At 36.7% G+C, this 19,513-nt stretch overlaps 1 protein-coding gene across 2 annotated transcripts in view; it reads left to right on the forward strand.

Moving 5' to 3' along the window:
• Positions 1-19,513, forward strand: part of MAP4K5 (mitogen-activated protein kinase kinase kinase kinase 5) — an 87,764-nt gene that overhangs the window by 42,388 nt on the left and 25,863 nt on the right. For both annotated transcript variants that reach the window (XM_008073817.2, XM_008073818.2), the window contains exons 12-19: positions 878-956; positions 10,456-10,514; positions 11,478-11,545; positions 13,794-13,836; positions 14,743-14,896; positions 16,089-16,186; positions 16,363-16,404; positions 17,544-17,628. In XM_008073817.2, coding sequence (XP_008072008.1) covers positions 878-956; positions 10,456-10,514; positions 11,478-11,545; positions 13,794-13,836; positions 14,743-14,896; positions 16,089-16,186; positions 16,363-16,404; positions 17,544-17,628 — 628 coding nt within the window. The remainder of the gene's footprint in view (positions 1-877; positions 957-10,455; positions 10,515-11,477; positions 11,546-13,793; positions 13,837-14,742; positions 14,897-16,088; positions 16,187-16,362; positions 16,405-17,543; positions 17,629-19,513) is intronic.

A 19,513-nucleotide genomic window follows, 5' to 3' on the forward strand; every position in this document is an offset into this window, starting at 1 on the left:
AGACCTATAACTGAAAAGAGCAGGAGCTTATGCAGGAGGGTGGAAGTAGTGAGCTTCTCTGTTGGCTTACTACCAAGTTCTTACTCAGTCTCCCTGTATCTGATATTTCTCCCCTCTGTACTCTCATTCATACTTATCAGATGACTCTTAAAGCTGCCACTTCCTTGCTATAAAGTCTCCAAAAAATTGCTTTTGCCAAGAAAATAAAGTTGAGAGCCCCAGTCTGACATTCAGAGCCTTTGATGATCTGGTTCACCTCCGGTCTGTCTTTCCAGCTTTGACATCTCATCACCTAATCATTGCTGCGTTTGCTGCAGCCAAATGCTAACCAACCCGTTCCCTATAAACACTCCACAATTTCCTGTTCTTTCTTGCATCGTTTTGTTCATATTCTTTCTGCTGTCTAGAATGCTTTTCTCACATTGCTGCATATCCAGTGCCTACTTGTATTTCAAGGCCCCAAATGAGATTTCAACTTTCATAAAGAACTATACCCCTTCAGGTCAAAGTCATTTCTCCCTCCTCTGGGCTTTAATAGTAATCCATTTATCTTCTTAATGAATGGCACTTCTCATTTTCTAATCTTGTAAGTATTTGTGGGTCTTATCTTCCTAGACTATACTCTCTTTGAGGAAAAGATTTGTGTCTTTCTTTGACTCCCTCAGTATTTTACACAATATAAACATGGAAGGAGTGAAAATACTTTTAAAGTGTTTTAGTGTTCATTGTATTTGTTTAGTGTTTATTCTATAATTTATTTATTTGTAGATAGTCACATTTGTCAATAAATGATCATTTAATTTAAAAGAGAAAGTTTGACCTTTTAAGTTTATCATTGAAATTTTTACAAGTATGTATATTATGCTTATGTCCACAGCCCCATGCAATCATTCGTCATACCATTAGATCTACAAACAGGAATGCCAGAGCTGAACGGACAGCTTCAGAAATAAATTGTATGTGTTTGGTAAACATTTTCCATTGGTGGTTTTGGAGGGTTAAGTTGGGTGTTCTTGTATTTGTGTGTGTGTGTGTAATAATAAAATCTCAGGCTAATTAAGGATAGATACTTTAACATATCAGAATACTTCTAAAATAGGGGTTTCCTTCCTGATGTTGATAGAATTCCCTTGGTTTGTAATTTTTGAATAGTTTTCATCTTCTAATTATGGAGATAATCATGCCCATTGCTGAAAAGTCACAAAAAGAAAAATATGGAAAATTAACATTGCACACAGTCACTTCACCCAAAGGCAGCCCATAGTTAATATTTACCAGATTTCTTTCACATTTTTCCTTTTTTTTTTTTTTGAGTTGGAGTCTCACTCTGTCGCCCAGACTGGAGTGCAGTGGCCACTCCCGGCCACCGCAGCCTCAACCTGCTGGGCTCCGGCAATCCTTCCGCCTCAGCCTTCCGCGTAGCTGGAACTACAGGCGCGCGCTACCATGCCCGGCTGATTTTTTGATTTATTGTCTCGCTGCCCAGGCGGGTCTCGAACCTGCAGCCTCAGGCAATCCACTCACCTCCATATGTATTTTTTATGACTGAATTTATACTGTACATAAAATTTCATTTAATAATATAAATATTTTCCATATATCAGCTTAGACTATTTCTGTTTCATTACTTGATATATTATAGTCAGTTTTCTCTTATTGCATATTTGGGCTAGTTTCAGTTTTTTTAAGTCAGATTGACACAAAGGTGAGTCTTCTAAAACATATTTAAATGAGGGAATTGATTTTTTTCATGTAATAAATTAATCATTGTCAGATGAAAATTTTCTATCAATATTTGTCACTTTAAACACATTAATTTAGAACAACAGATTTGTAAAGACGTTTTAGATATTGACTTATTGGCTTAAATGCATACTTGTTCCAAGTAATTTAAAGTAGTTTACAGTAAAATAAGATATATAACTAGCCAAATACAAATAAAATTGTAAACCGTAATAGGGAAAGATAATTTATTAAATAATTGGACTGATTAGAATTATTGCAGATGAGCATTAATTTATGTCTGATTTTTCTTGAACCCAAATATGTCTAGCTTTCTGGATACAGTTCTAGAAATCTAAGTCACAGAAGAAAGTTAGAATATCTTTCTTGTATCAGTTGTTTCAGTCAGGCCTTTTCATAGTCAAGCCAGTAATTCAGGATTTAGTGTCATTGTTAGTGCCTAGATTGGTGATATCTCCTTATGCTGTCATCTTCTTATACAAGTGAGCTCTGGACCTCAAATACCAGACAGAAAAGTGGCAAAGTTGATATTCCATTATGAAGTTATATTCTTTATTTTATACAGCTGTATAGTATTTCATTAATGCAGTCTAGTTTATCTTTTCTTGTATAGCTTTTGGGTTTTGTGTCATATTTAGCAAGGTTTTCTTGATTCCAAAGTTACAAAATTTCCTAGTGTGTAGTGTATTTTTACAGTTTCATTTTAAAAAAATATTTGAATCTTAGGTATTAGGTATTGGTGGAAGGTATGACATATGGAGTCAACTTCTTTTTCTTTCTAGACAACTATCCATTTGTTTCAATACTGTTTATTAAAGGCTTAATATTTCTACTCATGGATTTGCTATGTCATCTGTATTATGTACTAAATTGCCATACATATTTTAGGACTATTTCTGGATGTTTTATTCTGTTGCAAGAATATGTCTATTTGTATACTAGTAACATACTTTTGATTATTAAATCTTTATAGTTTCTATTTAAAACTGTAACAACTAATGACCCTCCTACTCCCTGCCCCTCCCCAGTATACATACATATATACCTTGTTACTATTCTTTTTTATGATATTTGGCTATTGTATCTTTCCTACATAAACTAAAGAATAAGCTGTGTGGGCTCGGTAGCTCAACCTGTAATCCCGTGCTTTGGGAGGCCAAGGTGAGTGGATTGCCTGAGTCCGCAGGTTTGAGACCCACCTGGGCAACTTGGCGAGACCTCATCTCTACAATAAATCAAAAAATTAGCCAGGCGTGGTAACATGCGCCTGTAGTTCCAGCTACTTGGAAGGCTGAGCGGAAGGATCGCCGGAGCCCAGCAGGTTAAGGCTGCGGTGGCTGGGAGCTTGCCACTGCACTCCAGTCTGGGCGACAGAGTGAGACTTCAACTCAAAAAATAAATAAAAATTTAAAAATTTTTTAAAAAGAATAAGCTTATCTAAGAAAAAAAATCCTTAAGTATTTTTACTGATATCTCCTTTAACTTTTATATTAACTTTGGGAGAGTTGACATCTTTCTGATATCCAATTTTCTTAACCAAAATAGCCTTTTTCCAAGATAAGTTCAAGATTTAGTTATTTCATGAGTGTCCAGAGTACTATTATCCTCATAGCGTGAGCTCTATGTATTGCAAATATAGGCAGAAAGTAATAGAGTAGAAGGTCATTTTATTTATAATTTGTCTTTACATTTTCTCAAGTCTTCTCTTGTGTCTAGTAGGGGTGTTTTACAACTTTGCTTTTATTTGTTTAATAGACTTTGTACACACACCTAGTTAGTTCTGTTCTCTTGTTTCAGTTTTTTTTAATTGAGCTAGCAATTTACATACAGTAAAATGCCCAAATCTATTGCATAATGAGTTTTTAAATATATGTACACTCATGTAATTGCCACCCAGCTAAAAATATGAGTATAGAACATTATCAGAATTGCAGAAGGCTACCTCATGTGTCTTTACAATCAATACCCCTTTCGTTCTATACTCCCCTGCCCTCCCTTTGCCCAGGCTAATCATTGTTCTGATCTCTAACACAAAGACTAGTTTTTACTCAATCTTGATCATCAGGTAAATGGGCTCATGCAGTATGCACCCTTTTGTGCCTGGTTTCTTTTGCTCAACATTATGTCTTTGTGTTGTTTGTATCATGTCCAGCAACAGTTCACTATGTTCATTGTAGTATAATATTTAAGTGCATGATTATACCACAGTCAATTCATTCTTTTGTTGATGAGCATTTGATTTGTTTCTAGTTTTTGGCTATAATGTGTACTGTAAGCATTCTTACTATGGGTTTTTTACCTGTTCCAATCAGTTTAAGACCACCAGTGACAAATGTATAGTCCAGCAAAGTCAGGTTTCTTGCCTCCTTGCAATGAAGAACACACACAAGAAGAGCTGTTTAGCATCTCATCAAAGGAAAATAAGTATAGGATTTTGGAAAGGGTGCAGTTCAGGTGGAATTTAAGTGATTCAAAATTTTAAATTAAAGCAAAGAAAGGATGTATATGAAAGGATGAACATCAGATCTATGCTGTAGAAGTAGACCTGGGGATTTGTTTCCCTTAGGAACTTGAAGTATTGTGTGCAGAAATGTCTTTATTTGGAGCTCTGCATCTGGGTTGGGAATTGAGTCTGTTTTTCTGTGTTAATGACTTAGATCTTCCAGGTAAGAATGGAGATGATTCATTCTAAATATGATTTCATACAGCAAGACAACATACAGTCTATGATTTTTAGAGAGTGAGATTTCTCAGGAAGAAAGTAGTGTAACTCAGGGAGTCATTTATATGAGACTTTACATGTGCAGAATATCTTTGGGAGAAACATTGTTTCTTGATGACTTTGCACCTGGATTTGTCTCTGTCCTTCCAGCATGATGAATGGCAGGGCAAATTTCTTGACTCAGTCTGATCCAGATATGGGAGTATTCACTAAATTACCTAGTTTTTAAAATTTGTCATCTGACAAGTCAATTAGTAGAGAAGTCCAATTTCCTTGGAAACCAAACAATGATGGGAAATATTCACAAAAAGAGTGAATACAAGCCCAGCAGTTGGTTTAATTGTTTGATTTTAGCTGACTCTGAAATAATTTTCAGCCAAGCATTGGACTCATACTCCGTACTGACTAAGGCTGCTAAGAGCAATATTAAGACTAGGGACTCTACAGGTATCATAATTCAGTGTTAACAAGCTTCTGTCAATAATCCAAAACCTTCAGTTGGCAAAGAGAGGGAAAAAATGTGGCTAAGAAAATAAAGTACTGTAGTAAAACTATAGTACTTTAGTAGAGTGTACTATATGCAGGTGAAAGTGAGACAGCCAGTGGCTCTAGTCACCTTGTTCCAGGGATCTTGCATGAATGTTCCACTTCGTGTAGTTACCAGCTTGGGCCAACTGATAGGTTGGAAACTGTCTTCTTTTTGTAGTCATCTGCTACTGAAGAATTCCTTGTCACCTCTAACAGAGGTGTCCTCCTGGGTCAACCTTCCAGTAATTTAAGATTGGCATGTCTCTAGAATTGAGAGACATAATTATAGGGGTTAACATGCTGTTTTACCATTGTATTAGTAACAGTCCCTTGCAAGAGTCTGTTAATTAAGGTTAGAGGACATTTTTCCAGAAAACAGTCTCTGGATTTTAAATCTTGTAAAGTTTAGAAGCAGAGGAACTGCTTCTTGAACCTTTTTGAATAGAAAACCATGTGTACTATATGAGTTTCAGCAGTTAGCCTGTAATAATTGTAGTAACTTGAGTTGGGGGCAGTATGCCCAGATATATAGGATGCTCAATTTATGATTTATTGAGAGAGTTAATGGGCTCCAGGGGAATTGACCTCACTGTCATTTAGGCGAAGGAAAAAACAAAAACACTTTTGAGAAGGTCTAAGAATTTCTGAAAAGTTTACCCAACTTCATTTTGAAAATTCCATTTGTCCTTTTTATCTTACTTGGAGTCTAAGGGTAATAAAGACAAAGGGGCTTTGACTAAGATGTACAGATGCTCTTGGACTTGGGGTGGGATGGAAAATATAAGTCAAAAATGCATTTAACGTACCTGACCTACTAAACATCATAACTTAGCCCAGCCAGCTTAAACTTGCCCAAAATACTTACCATTATCATGGCTTACTGGGAACTGCAGCTTGCTGCTACTGTCCAGCATCAGAAGCGTGTCATATGATATTAAAATATTTAAATTCAAAGTGCAGTTTCTACTGAATGCAAATCACTTTTGAGCCATCTTAAAGTTGAAAAATCATAAGCCGAGCTATTGTAAGTCAGGAATCATCCGTATTTTTTTTTTTCTTTTTTGAGTCAGAGCCTCACTCTACCACCCAGGTTGGAGTGCAGTGGCATGCTTGTGGCTACTGCAGCCTTGACCTGCTGGGCTCAGGCCATCCTTCTGCCTCTGCCTTCCAAGTAGTTGGAACCACAGGCACACGCCACCATGCCCAGCTAAGTTTTTGATTTATGGTAGAGACGAGGTTTCGCCAAGTTGCCTGGGCTGGTTTTGAACCCCTGGGCTCAGGTAATCCTCTTGCCTCAGCCTCCTGAAGTGCTGGGATTACAGGTGTGAACTACCATGCCTGGACTATATTTTCTTACAGATCTCCTTAGTAACAGTTCCAGGGAAGTGACTTTTTTTTTCTCTAGAGAGGTAATTAGAGATTTCTAAGGTAAGAAGCACAAACTCAAGCAAAAAAAAATTTTTTTTGCCATTGCTATAGTTGAAGCTTTCTGAAAAAATATTCATCCCACAAATAGATATATAATTATCAAATAAAAGTCTTTGTTGAGAGAAAAATTATTGAAAAATTTTGTGACATATAACATATCCATATGTCCCTCTACATCAGTATTTTTTAAGCTGCAGATTACAATCCATGATATTAACTCAAAATTTTTAAAACAAAATCTGAAGTACTACAGTGTGAAACTTTTGAGAGTTTTGTTTTGCTTTTTAGCAATTTGTGATGTGTCTAGATGTAGTTTTCTTTGTGTTTGTTCTATCTTGGATTCATTGTGCTTCTTAGATCTGTGAGCTGATGTTGTTAAATTAAATTTAGAAAAATGTTTGGACACCATTTCTTTAAAATTTCTTCCCCAGTGTCTCTCCTCTGATTCTGGGGCTACAGTTGTATATTAGACCATTTATTGTTGTTCACAGGTCACTGAGGCTTTGTCCTCCCTCCCTGCCTCCCATATCCACACATAAGGTTGTTTTAATTCTCTGTACTTTAGTTCCATTTCTGTTGCCCTGACTTCAAGTTCACTAATCTTTTTTTCTATAGTGGTCAGTTTGCTGTTAATGTCATTCCATGAATTTTATTCCAGTCATGGTGTCTTTTGGATCCAGACTTTCAGTCATGTATGTCATACACACACACACACACACACACACACACACACACACACACATACACACACACACACACACACACACACACAGTATATGCATATACTTTCTGTTTCTCTATTGAGATATTTCATCTACTCATTGTGTCCATCTTTTCTCTTAAATTCTTGAACATATTTATAATAGTTGTTTTAAAACCCTTGTCTGCTGATTTCAACATCTGTGTCATCTCTGGGTCTGTTTCTATTAACTTTTTCTCAACTAGTTATGGTTCCAATTTCTTGTGTTTTCTATTTAGACAATGTGATACAGTACTGAGCATCTGGATTTCATCCTTTTTCTTTAAAGAGTGTTGTCCTCTCTTTAAAGAGTTAAAGAAAGTAGACCTCCTAGGTCACCTTTATTTCAAGGCTTATTTCAGATTTTACTAGAGTTTTCAGCAAGACTTTTCCTCTGGCAGAAACCCAGATACCTTCCTGGTACTATGGGATTTCCAGAAGCTCAGAGTACTCAGCTGTTTTCTTACATACCTTTGTCTTGCTTTGCTCTTAGTATTCAGCCAAAGATTTAAGAAAACACCTTTGCATATTTATGGAGTCCCTTCTTCATACAGCTTTCCATATTTCTGGTACTCTGCCCTTCAAATTCCCACCACCTAAGCAGCCTCAAATTCCAATCTTTGTTTCCTCTACCCAGTGAAGCTATTAGTCTCTATTTGGGCTCCAGTTTCTTGTGCCATATTTTGGGGCATCACCCAGGCAAACATGGTGAATATGGATCTTACCACCATGTATTTTCCTTCTTTATTTATTTATTATTTTTGAGTTGGAGTCTCACTCGGTCGCCCAGACTGAAGTGCAGTGGCTGCTCCCGGCCACCACAGCCTCGCCTGCTGGGCTCCAGCGATCCTTCCGCCTCAGCCTTCCGAGTAGCCGGAATTATAGGCATGCGCTACCACGCCTGGCTGATTTTTTGATTTATTGTAGAGATGAGGTCTCGCTGCCCAGGCGGGTCTCGAACCCGCAGGCTCAAGCAATCCACTCACCTCGGCCTCCCAAAGGTGCGGGATTACAGGCTGAGCCACTGAGCCCGGCTTCCTTCTTTAATTAATCACAGCCCCAATATCTGTGGTCCATTGCCCCCAAACAGTTGCTTTAATTTATATATATATATACACACACACACACATACACACACATAAATATTTGTGTTACATGTATGTAGTTGTTTAAAGCAGAAGTTTAATTCTTGGTACTCCCTTATGACCAGAACCTTAACATCTTTTGGAGAGTAATGAGGATATGTAATAGAAGGCCTCCTCACCCTTATATTTTCATGGACCAAAGGCACATTCAAAGGTACTATCAGGAATTTCTTTAAAAAAGAAAAAAAAAGGAAGTTCAGTCTTACTACACAGAATAAAAATTGGAGGCTTAGCATCCTGTGCTGTAAGTAATGGCTACAATACTTTTCAAGTATTAAGGAGGAATTTTTTTTTTAAGGATATCTTTTCTTACATGCTGAACAAAGCATCTTAGGTGTTTATCCTATCATAAATAGGATATGACATATAAAGTTATGTCAATTTATTTTCCATTACTGATACCTGGTATATTGGGATGTAACATATTTCGTTATGTCTTTAATTCAAATTTATGAAACTTACTTTCTCTAGGAATGTTTTCAGGTTATAAAATTTGCTATATATATATATAGTTTTTGTTAAAAAGTTATATTATTTTTATAGTATTGCCTTTTTATAACACAGCTCTAGAACTGCTTGCCAGTATTTCTAGTTACCATAAAAATAAACTTTAGTTCCTCTCTGTCTCAGAAGAGTCATTTTTTATGAATTATTGTAGTAGTTCTTTACTTACTACTTTATCAGTGAGGGCTTTCTATTTTAGATTATTTTTTAAAGTAAATAGTAGCTGGGCACGGTGACTCAAGCCTGTAATCCCAGCACTTTGGGAGGCCAAAGTGAGAGGATTGCCTGAGTTCAGGAGGCCAGCCTGGGCAACTTGATGAGACCTTATTTCTACAATAAATCAAAATATTAGCCGGGCATGGTGGCGTGTGCCTGTAGTTCCAGCTACTTGAAAGGCTGAGGTGGAGGGATCGCCTGAGCCCAGCAGATCAAGGCTACAGGGGCCATGAGCATGCCACTGCACTCCAGCCTGGGCTACAGAGTGAGCCTCCAACTCAAAAAAATAAATAAATAAGTAAAATAAATAGTATATTGTATGGGGTGTTTTCTAATCTTGTATTGTTTTTTAGAGATCTTGATTTTTAGAATAAGGACAACCGGATCCTATTTGAAAGTACTTTTTTTTTTTTTTTTGAGTTGGAGTCTCACTCTGTCACCCAGACTGGAGTGCAGTGGCACACTCCCGGCCACCGCAGCCTTGACCTGCTGGGTTCTGGCAATCGTTCCGCCTCAGCTTTCCAAGTAGCCAGAACTACAGGCGGGTACTACCATGCCTAGCTAATTTTTTTGATTTATTGTAGAGACGCGGTCTCACCAAGTAGCCCGGGTGGGTCTCGAACCTGCGGGCTCAGGCAATCCACTCACCTCAGCCTCCCAAAGTGCTAGGATTACAGTCTGAGTCACCGAGCCAGGCCTGCTGAAAGTGCTTTTTAAATGTAATTTGTTTGCTAAGGTTGTATTTAGGAATTTTGCATCTCTATGATACAAGTATGAATATTTAGAAAAAATGTTTTAGCCTTTTAGTCACATTAGATTTTAGAATTCTGTGTACTTTATGAATAAGTCATCCTTTTTCCTGTTTAAGAATATTTTATATAAAGTTACTTTTTGAACATTTAGAAAAATCCTGAGATCACTCTGACCAGGCCAATAACATATACATTTAGCAAAATATGATATCACATTCCTGAACACCATTATAACATTTGACGAAAGTCATTTCTTCTTTTAGATAATTTATTGGTGATTTTTCTTAGTTCATCCCTGCCATGAAGCTGTAGCTTAATTTAGTCTGAAAACAGTCTTCAATTTTGAGAAAATCCTTAAGGGTTTTCCTTAGTCATTTACTTTTAATGATTTTTTTCTTAATGTCTTTTATAAAAAAAAAAAAGTCCTGTTTAATTTTCTGACTCCAACAAGAATTTAGAAAAGCTGTTAGGAAAATTCTTGTTTGTTACTGCATTTTGGTAAGCATAGAAAAAGGGGTACTGATAGTTAAAAACAAATTAAGATAATAATAGTAAGAGGTTTTTGTCATCTCTTCTTCCTCTCCCCCCACCCCACTCCATACACAAGCCTCTTATTATAATTCTGAGATTAACCCTCTAAGACACTGAGTTTGTCAATACCTGTTACATATTTTGCAGTTGATAAATTACAATTTGAACCTCCTCTGAGAAAAGAAACAGAAGCACGGGATGAAATGGTAAGAATTGTGACTTTTAAAAAAATTATTTTCACAATAAAATTTGAGAAAACTTTAAGTGTACTTTGATTAGAGAACAAAGTAATATACTCTTTTAAGCATTAATTTTGGTATTTTTCACATGTTAAAGTTAGAAACATAAAACACTGTTTCAGCCATTTGTTTGGACATACCTGAGTTTTTTGAAGGATTTACATGACACCATTAAATACATGAAATCGAGGACTCGGCTTTAAGCTTTCAGGACTTTTTTCTTGTCGATTTTATTAGGCATATAGTAAATTCTACATTCTGTATTTCTTTACTATTTTTAAAGTATTTTATTTGTTAATATAGCTTCTTTTTTAACCATTGCTCTTATTTTGAAATCTTATTACTTCTTTATCTAAAAGAAAAGAAGTAATAAGTCAAGAAGATATTTTTAGAATCAGCCTAGAAGTTACCTTATTATCTACTTTATTTTTAAACTTTAGTAAAAGAGTAGTCTTTAGAGTTATTGTGTTCTCTTAATGGACCTCTTCATCCTAAATGTTTGGAAATCATGCACTTTATGTTGCTGTTTAACAAATCCTCAATTTTCATGCTAATAGCTAAATGTAGTGGCACCAATAAATTAATGATAATTTAATAATGTGATATTTAGTTCTCAGTACTAATAGAGTAATGATGCAGATAATACAAAGTTTTTTTTTTCTTTTGCTTTGGACTATACTAGCATGTTGGTAAAGAGGGGGCTCGTCACATTTGAAGCTATATATATGTATAGAATTTCTTAAGTGCAGATAATTGATCATGATCACTGGTTTAAATATGTCAATCTAGCAAATCTAGCTGGTGATTAAAAAATTATTTGAATGCCAAGATGATTAATAATCATGACACTGTTGTGTTTTCTTGAATCAAATAAAATGGTTAATATCTGTTAGAAACTAACATTTTTATCTATAATTTTTATCTTCACAGGGAGTATCATCAGACCCTAACTTTTTATTACAGTGGAATCCTTTTGTTGATGGTGCGAACACTGGCAAGTAAGTTGTTTTCTAAGTTAATAATTTTTTTTATAATCAATATTTTTTATTATGATATTGTGGGGTACAGTTAAGGGTTAGGTATACAAATATGCTTTGTTCAGGCACCCTTGTTGATAAGAGGTGTCTCCCCAGACAGATATTTACTACTGTTAATCCCATCTCAAAAATCATCCATCATGACCAAGTAGGCTTAATACCTGGGATGCAAGGCTGGTTCAACATTCGTAAAACCATAAATGTAATTAAATACATCAACAGATGTCAAAACAAAAACCACATGATTATATCATTAGACGCAGAAAAAGCTTTTGATAAAATCCCACACCCCTTCTTGATAAAAACCCTCGAACATCTAGGCATACAGGGAACATACCTCAAAATAGTAAAAGCCATCTCTAAGAAACCCACAGCCAGCATACTCCTAAATGGACAAAAATTGGAACCATTTCCCCTGAAAATTTGAATTATTTAATAATTATAATTTAGTTGCTTACATAAAAATAGTCTTGGGACGATTTATTCTGATCTTTTAATTTTCACTCTTTAAAAAGTTCCACTGGCTGGGCTTGGTGGCACAGCCTGTAATCCCAACCTTTTGGGAGGCTGAGACTAGCGGATTGCCTGAGCCTGCAGGTTTGAGACCAGCCCGGGCAACTTGGTGAGACCTCGTCTCTACAATAAATAGAAAATTAGCCAGGCATGGAGGCATGTGCCTGTAGTTCCGGCTACTTGGATGGCTGAGGCAGAGGGATTGCTGGAGCCCAGTAGGTCAATTCTGGAGTGGCCATGAGCATGCTACTGCACTCCACCCTGGGCAACAGAGTGAGACTCCAACTCAAAAAAAAAAAAGTTGCACTATGCCATTTGTTAGTGTAAAACTTCTGACTTTTTTTTTGAGTTGGAGTCTCACTCTGTCACCCAGACTGGAGTGCAGGGGCCGCTCCTGGCCACCGCAGCCTCGACCTGCTGGGCTCCGGCGATCCTTCCGCCTCAGCCTTCCGAGTAGCCGGAATTACAGGTGCACCCTACCACGCCCGGCTGATTTTTTGATTTATTGTAGAGATGAGGTCTCGCCAAGTTGCCCAGGCAGGTCTCGAACCCGCGGGCTCAGGCAATTCACTCACCTCAGCCTCCCAAAGTGCTAGGATTACAGGTTGAGCCACCAAGCCTGGGGATTTTTTTTTTTAATCAGAATATACTACATGTAATAATATATTAAAAGATGAGTTGCACCTGGAGAAAAAAATACTATAGCCATGTATCTTTCCAGTGCAGTTGCTTCATATTCTAGACCTGTCTTCTCTCAACAATTGGCCAGGCACAGTGACTCTCGCCTGTCATCCCAGCACTTTGGAAGGCTGAGGTGGGAGAATTGCTTGAACCCAGGATTGAGACCAGCCTGGGCAACACAGTGGGACCTCAACTCTAAAAAAATAAAAAAATTCGCCAGTCATGGTGGCATGTGCCTGTATTCCCAGCTACTCAAGAGGCTGAGGCAAAGGACACCTGAACCCAGGAAGTTGAGGCTGCAGTGAGCCCTGATTATCCCACTGCACTTTAGCCTGGGCTATAGAATGAGACCCTGACTTAAAAAACAAAAAGCAGTGAAGTTAGGGGCTGCCCTAGATAATTTTTTCTAACCTCTTTGTGCCTGCAGTGTCCTGGAGAGCTCTTTGGAAATACAAATTCCTGGATCCCCTATTTAGGCTATGGACCTGAGGTTGGCAAAGGGTGACCTGAGGGCCAGAGCTGGTCCGTGTCTCTTTTTGTACAGCCCACAGACTTAGAATAGCAATTACATTTATAAAAAGATCCTGGGTGATGCCAGTGTAGCAAAGGGTTTAATGACAAAGTTGCTTGAATCTGTGGATTCCAACTCTAAAAATATGAATCCATTAGGAAATTTAATTTAGTTGTTGTTACATATTAAATATAGCAAAACATGGCCATAAAGTAAAAAAGCCTTTGTATCCACTTTATAAAATCTCTATTTTATAGTCATACCAGTACAGTTTGAAAATATGTGCAAGGTCTTAGGTCCGCATCATGACCCATTTGTCCTTTTTTTTTTTTCTAGTGAGGAAGCAGGATTTATTGAGAGGAGACCCAAAGGAATTGCCCAAGCTATTTGTCTTTTATAGCCTCTGTATATAAACTGATTTTAATACGTATTTTACGGTCTTTCTTTGTTTTCGATTATGTGTCATATATCACCATCTAAATTGCTTTTTTCTCTTTGTATTAGATCAACCGCAAAACGTGCAATACCACCTCCGCTACCTCCTAAGGTAAGCTACTTAAAGATTTTGAAATGTAAATACTCGTTTAAATTATAAACATAATTAAATTTTTAAAATAATTTTGAGTTCAAAATCACTTAAATATGTTTTAAAGGAATACAGTTTTCTTTAAGAGGGGCATATGAAGATATAAAATATATAGTAAATAAGATTTCATGAGAAATGTGGTTTGTTTTTGTTTTGAGTTGGAGTCTCACTCTGTCACCCAGACTGGAGTGCAGTGGCCACTTCCGGCCACCGCAGCCTCGACCTGCTGGGCTCTGGCGATCCTTCTGCCTCAACCTTCCAAGTAGCTGGAACTACAGGCGCGCACTACCACGCCCGGCTAATTTTTGATTTATTGTAGAGATGAGGTCTCGCCAAGTTGCCCAGGTGGGTCTCAAACCCGTGGGCTCAGGCAATCCACTCACCTCAGCCTCCCAAAGTGCTGCGATTACAGGCTGAGCCACCAAGCCCGGCCGAAATGTGGTATTTTAAATAGCTATTAGGAAAAGGCAAAATAGGTTATTGCTCATTTGAGAAACTGTTGACTACACGGAGGGAAGGTAAAGAGTTCACTATTGATACTACAGTTTGACATCTTAGTGGAGTCATGCTTCATTGCGTCATTTTCCTTGTTTGTTTCTAGTTATTATTTTGTGGATCGTTTATATAATATTCTAAAATTGTATTAGTTTGGGGTTATGGTTGATAAAAAATCACATGAAGAATTCATAGCTGTGTTGGGACAGTAACTCTATTATTACTTACTTTGCTTACTTAGTTCAGTGAATGGAATAAAACAGAGAAAAAGTTTTTCCCCTCTCTCTAGAGTCTTTGATGCCTAATGATAACTAGTGTTTTCATCCAGAAAAAACTAGTGTTAAAGTACTTTTTTGTCTTTGTACCCACTAGCCAAGGATAAACAGCCACCCTGAAGACAACTTTCCAGATGAAGAAAAAGCATCAACCATAAAACGTTGCCCTGATTCAGAGAACAGAGCTCCCCAAGTTATCAGAAGACAGAGTAGCCCAAGTTGTGGTCCTGTAGCAGAAACTTCCTCTATTGGTATGGCTAGCAATATCAGCAGCCGTGGAGTACATACAGCTAGATTCTGTGATCTGGGTAATAAATCAAAGTGAAAACTGAAAAGAAAGCCATTTTGTTCCTAAAGACTGTCCTTTTCTTAGTCCTATAGTTCAAAGCTTTGTAAAGATTCTTTAATCTCACATGGATGGGCTATAGATTCAGTTCACTTTAACCCTAATTTGATCCCTTATTAAATATTTAAAATAGAATATAGGAGGATGAATGGATGGTCCTGCTCTTCAGAATTCAAAGTTTATAGCAAAAGTTATACCCATATACATATAACATTAGGAAAGATAGCTTGTATAAGTGTCTCCTAAAATAATTGTGTGTAATAGAAAACCAGAGATTTCTGAGGGACAAAGGATAGGGAATAGAAGAGTTGGGCTCCTGTAGGACTTAGGGGACTTGGTGAGTCTTCAGTAGGTGGAGCCAATGCTGACAGGCATTTTTAGAAAATAAGAATGAACAAATATACTGAAGCAGGAAAATTCAAATTGTGTTTTAAGTATATTTTGTTATGGTAGAAGTGTGAGGTTTTTGTTTTTTTTTTTGAGTTGGAGTCTCACTCTGTCGCCCAGACTGGAGTGCAGTGGCTACTCCCAGTCACCGCTACCTCGACCTGCTGGGCTCCAACGATCCTTCCGCTTCAGCCTTCCGAGAGCTGGAACTACAGGCGCGCGCTACCACGCCCGGCTAATTTTTGATTTATGTAGAGATGAGGTCTCACCAAGTTGCCCAGGTGGGTCTCCAACCTGCGGGCTCAGGCAATCCAGTCACCTCAGCCTCCCAAAGTGTGGGATTACAGGCTGAGCCACTGAGCCCGGCTAGAAGTGTGAGTTTTTAAAGGAAGATAGAACTGAAAGGTAGACTGGAGTTCAGTTATGAAAGGCTTTGCATGTCCACATCAGTAGGGGAGATTTTGTTTATCCTCATAGTATGGAAAAACAATTGTTTTCATGGATTGAGACCACGACTAATTATACAGTACAACCTGTACAGGATCTAGAGAAAGACACCAAAGATACATTAATTCACCTTATTGTAGAGAATAGTTCCAGAAAAGGATCACCCAAGTGGGAGACAAGTAATGGAGGGGAAAGGGAAACATTTTTTCAAAGAAAGTAATTATTTGTATCGTCATTCACCATTTAACCATAATTCTCCTTAGGAAATGGTGATGGGATTTCAAAACTGATGAGTGAAAATACAGAAGGATCAGCACAAGCACCACAATTACCACGAAAAAAGGACAAGCGAGACTTCCCTGTAGGTATAAAAAGGCATTTAGCGGTTAGTTGTAACTAATACTGTATTTGTCAAATAAAGGGCACAGTCACTTTAATTAAGGAGTTCAGATAACTGATTTTCCAAATGGCTAAAGTTTGTTTTGTTTTGTTTAAGGCTTAGAGGTCTTACGGTATTAAAAAAATTTTTCTCCACAGAAACCAGCCATCAATGGCCTCCCACCCACCCCAAAAGTGCTGGTAAGAAATATTTTTATGTGAACTATTTGCAATATTTTGTCTTTAGAAGCAATTGACTATCAAGTATCTTGAACTGCTGAAAATAAGGATATCAGAAAATTCAAAGATATTAGATGCATTTGGATATCCCATGGATCAAATCATGTCCCCCAATTTAAGTGAGTTAGAATTTATAGAGTATTCCACTTTTTATAAATACTGGCAGTTGAGTCTTCCAATTAGCCTACAAAGCTAAATTTAATTTTAATGTGTTCTTTTCATTATGTGCATTAAATATCTTTCTATCCCTGAAGCCATTTTTACATCAGACTATATATAATGAAAAGGAACCAGGAAAACTTATGTTAAAGTTTTCTTTTTCTGGTCCTTCAATGGAACTTATCTATGAGGTGGTTCAACCTATCGTGTGAATGGAATACTTTATAAATTGTATTTTTTTATTCAACAAAATTTAATATATAATATAAATGTTAATCATTTTGTCTGTTATGATTATTATGACTATACTGTGATTATAATCACTATAATGTTACTGGGTAAAATTATCCATTGTTTCACATTAATAATTGTTAGTCCTAAAAATGTGATATCTTCAGATTCCTAAGGCCAGGCTCGGTGTCTCAGCCTGTAATCCAAGCACTTTGGGAGACTGAGGCGAGTGGAATGCCTGAGCCTGCGAGTTTGAGACCAGCCCGGGCAACTTAGTGAGACCTTGTCTCTACAATAAAATTTAAAAATAGCCGAGCATGGTAGCGTGCATCTATAGTTTCGGTTTACTTGAAAGGCTGAGGCGGAACGATCGCTGGAGCCCAGAAGGTCAACGTGTGTGCCACTTCACCCCGGCCTGCACAAAGGAGTGAAACTCCAACACAAAAAAAAAAAAAAATCCTAGACTATATCACTGATACGTAGATGTTTTGATAAATTTTATATTTTTGCCCTAAAATAGTGGATTACAAAAGAAAAGAATGAGTGAGACTCTCTTGATAGAAGGGGCTAAATTATGTCAACATATGAATTTTGTTTTGCACAAGTATATCAAATAAGAGTAAGTTTAGTATTTCATAATGATCTTCGCTATTTTTTAAGAATATGTAAAATTAATTAAACAAGTTAACATTTCTTTCTTTGTAAATAAGATGGGAGCATGTTTTTCAAAAGTTTTTGATGGCTGCCCTTTGAAAATTAATTGCGCAACATCCTGGATACATCCGGATACAAAAGGTAAAATGTCTGAATTTTTGATATGTCTCCAATAAAATATTTATTATAGGAAAAGATCTCTGTGATCTTTTCTGAAGTCTACACTAACTGGTATAGGAACCAGTAACAACCTAAGTAGATTAATAGGGCTTTCGTTTAAAGGCATTAAAAGTTAAGAGTATATACAAACCATTCTTGATTAAAGGAGAGTAAAGAGAGACATCACACTTGATTGCATTCTTAATTATTTGGAATTTCCTTTTACCATAAAAGGACAATATTAGGACAGTTTATAATCTAAATCAGTAAAGTTTATGGATTAGACAATAGGATTGTTTCATTATTAATGTTCTGTGGTTATATAAGACTTTTTTTTTAAATGCACATGGAAATATTTAGATGTAAAGGGGCCTCAAACTCATAACTTAAGCAGTTCAGAAAACAAACAAAAAATATATGTATGGAGAGAACAAAGGATCAAGCAAAAGTAATAAATGTTCAACATTTGTGGTACTTGTGTTAAGGTTGTTCAGGAATTATTTGCACTATTACAACTTTTCTATAGGTCTGAAATGATAATTTATTTTTATAAATTTAGACTATGTGTGTGTATATATATATATATTATTTTTTTTTTTTTTTTTTTTTTGAGTCAGAGCCTCACTCTGTCACCTAGGCTGGAGTACAGTGGCAGGCTCATGGCTACGGCAGCCTTGACCTGTTGGGCTCAAGCGATCCTTTTGCCTCAGCCTTCCAAGTGGCTGGAACCACAGGCACATACCGTCGCTCTCGACTAATTTTTTGATTTATTGTAGAAACGAGGTCTTGCCAAGTTGCCCAGGCTGGTCTCGAATCCCTGGGCTTAGACGATCCTCTCGCCTCGGCCTCCCAAAGTGCTGAGATTACAGTTGTGAGCTACTGCGCCTGGCCTTTTAAAGTGAGGAAACACGATGTATAAAGACAAAAATTTGGAAATAAATGAATCTAAGTTTGAATTCCTGCTCTGTCATTACCATGTGACTTTGAAAACAGACTTAACACCTTGGATTTTCAGTGTGATCATTTGTAACATGAATACTCCTAATGCCTTGTTACAAGGAAGGCAGAGCCTACTGTAGTATCTGGCAATTAGCAAACAGGTTAGGCAGGAGAGGGTTTCAGGAAATGTTTGTTTCCGCCTCAACACAGTAATAAAGACAGGTTATAATGATCTGCCTTAAATGCCACTATTTTCTAATAGTATAACAGAGAAAAAATATTTTTGATAGGAAATGGATTTGGCTTTGTTTGTAACTTTTTATTTGGTGTAACTTCAAACTCACAGAAAAATTACAGAAATAACACAAGAAATTCCTATATATACAGAATCAGCAGTTGTTTCTCTTTTGTGCATTTATTTTTACCATTTTCTATCTATATATACATTTTTTTATATATGAGAATAAGTTGGAGACCTCATACTCATCTCCTCTATACTTCATTATGTATTTATATCTATAAATACTATGTATGTTTATATTTTATACTTCAATTTCTTAGAAACAGGATTTATCTCTTACATAACCACAGTACAATTATAACTATCAGGAAATTTATCACTGATGTACATATTTAAATTTTAATTGTCCCAATAAAATTATTTATAGTTTCCATCCCGTTGTTACTTTTCCTGTCCAACATCTAATTCAAGATCCCCTGTTGCATGTAGCCACTGTGTCTCTTTAGTCTCCTTTAGTTTAGAACAGTTCCTCTATCTTCCTGGTCTTACCATTTGTGAGGGCCACTTATTTGTAGACCATCCTTTAATTTGGGTGTATCTGATGAGTCCTCATTTTGAGGTCAGGTTATACATTTTTGCTGGGAATAAAACAAATGATACTGTACTCTTCTCAGTGTATCATGTCAA

Source organism: Carlito syrichta, unplaced genomic scaffold (genome assembly GCF_000164805.1).
Source record: "Carlito syrichta isolate Samal-C Ts95f unplaced genomic scaffold, Tarsius_syrichta-2.0.1 Scaffold316190, whole genome shotgun sequence".
Taxonomy (NCBI): Eukaryota; Metazoa; Chordata; class Mammalia; order Primates; family Tarsiidae; genus Carlito; species Carlito syrichta.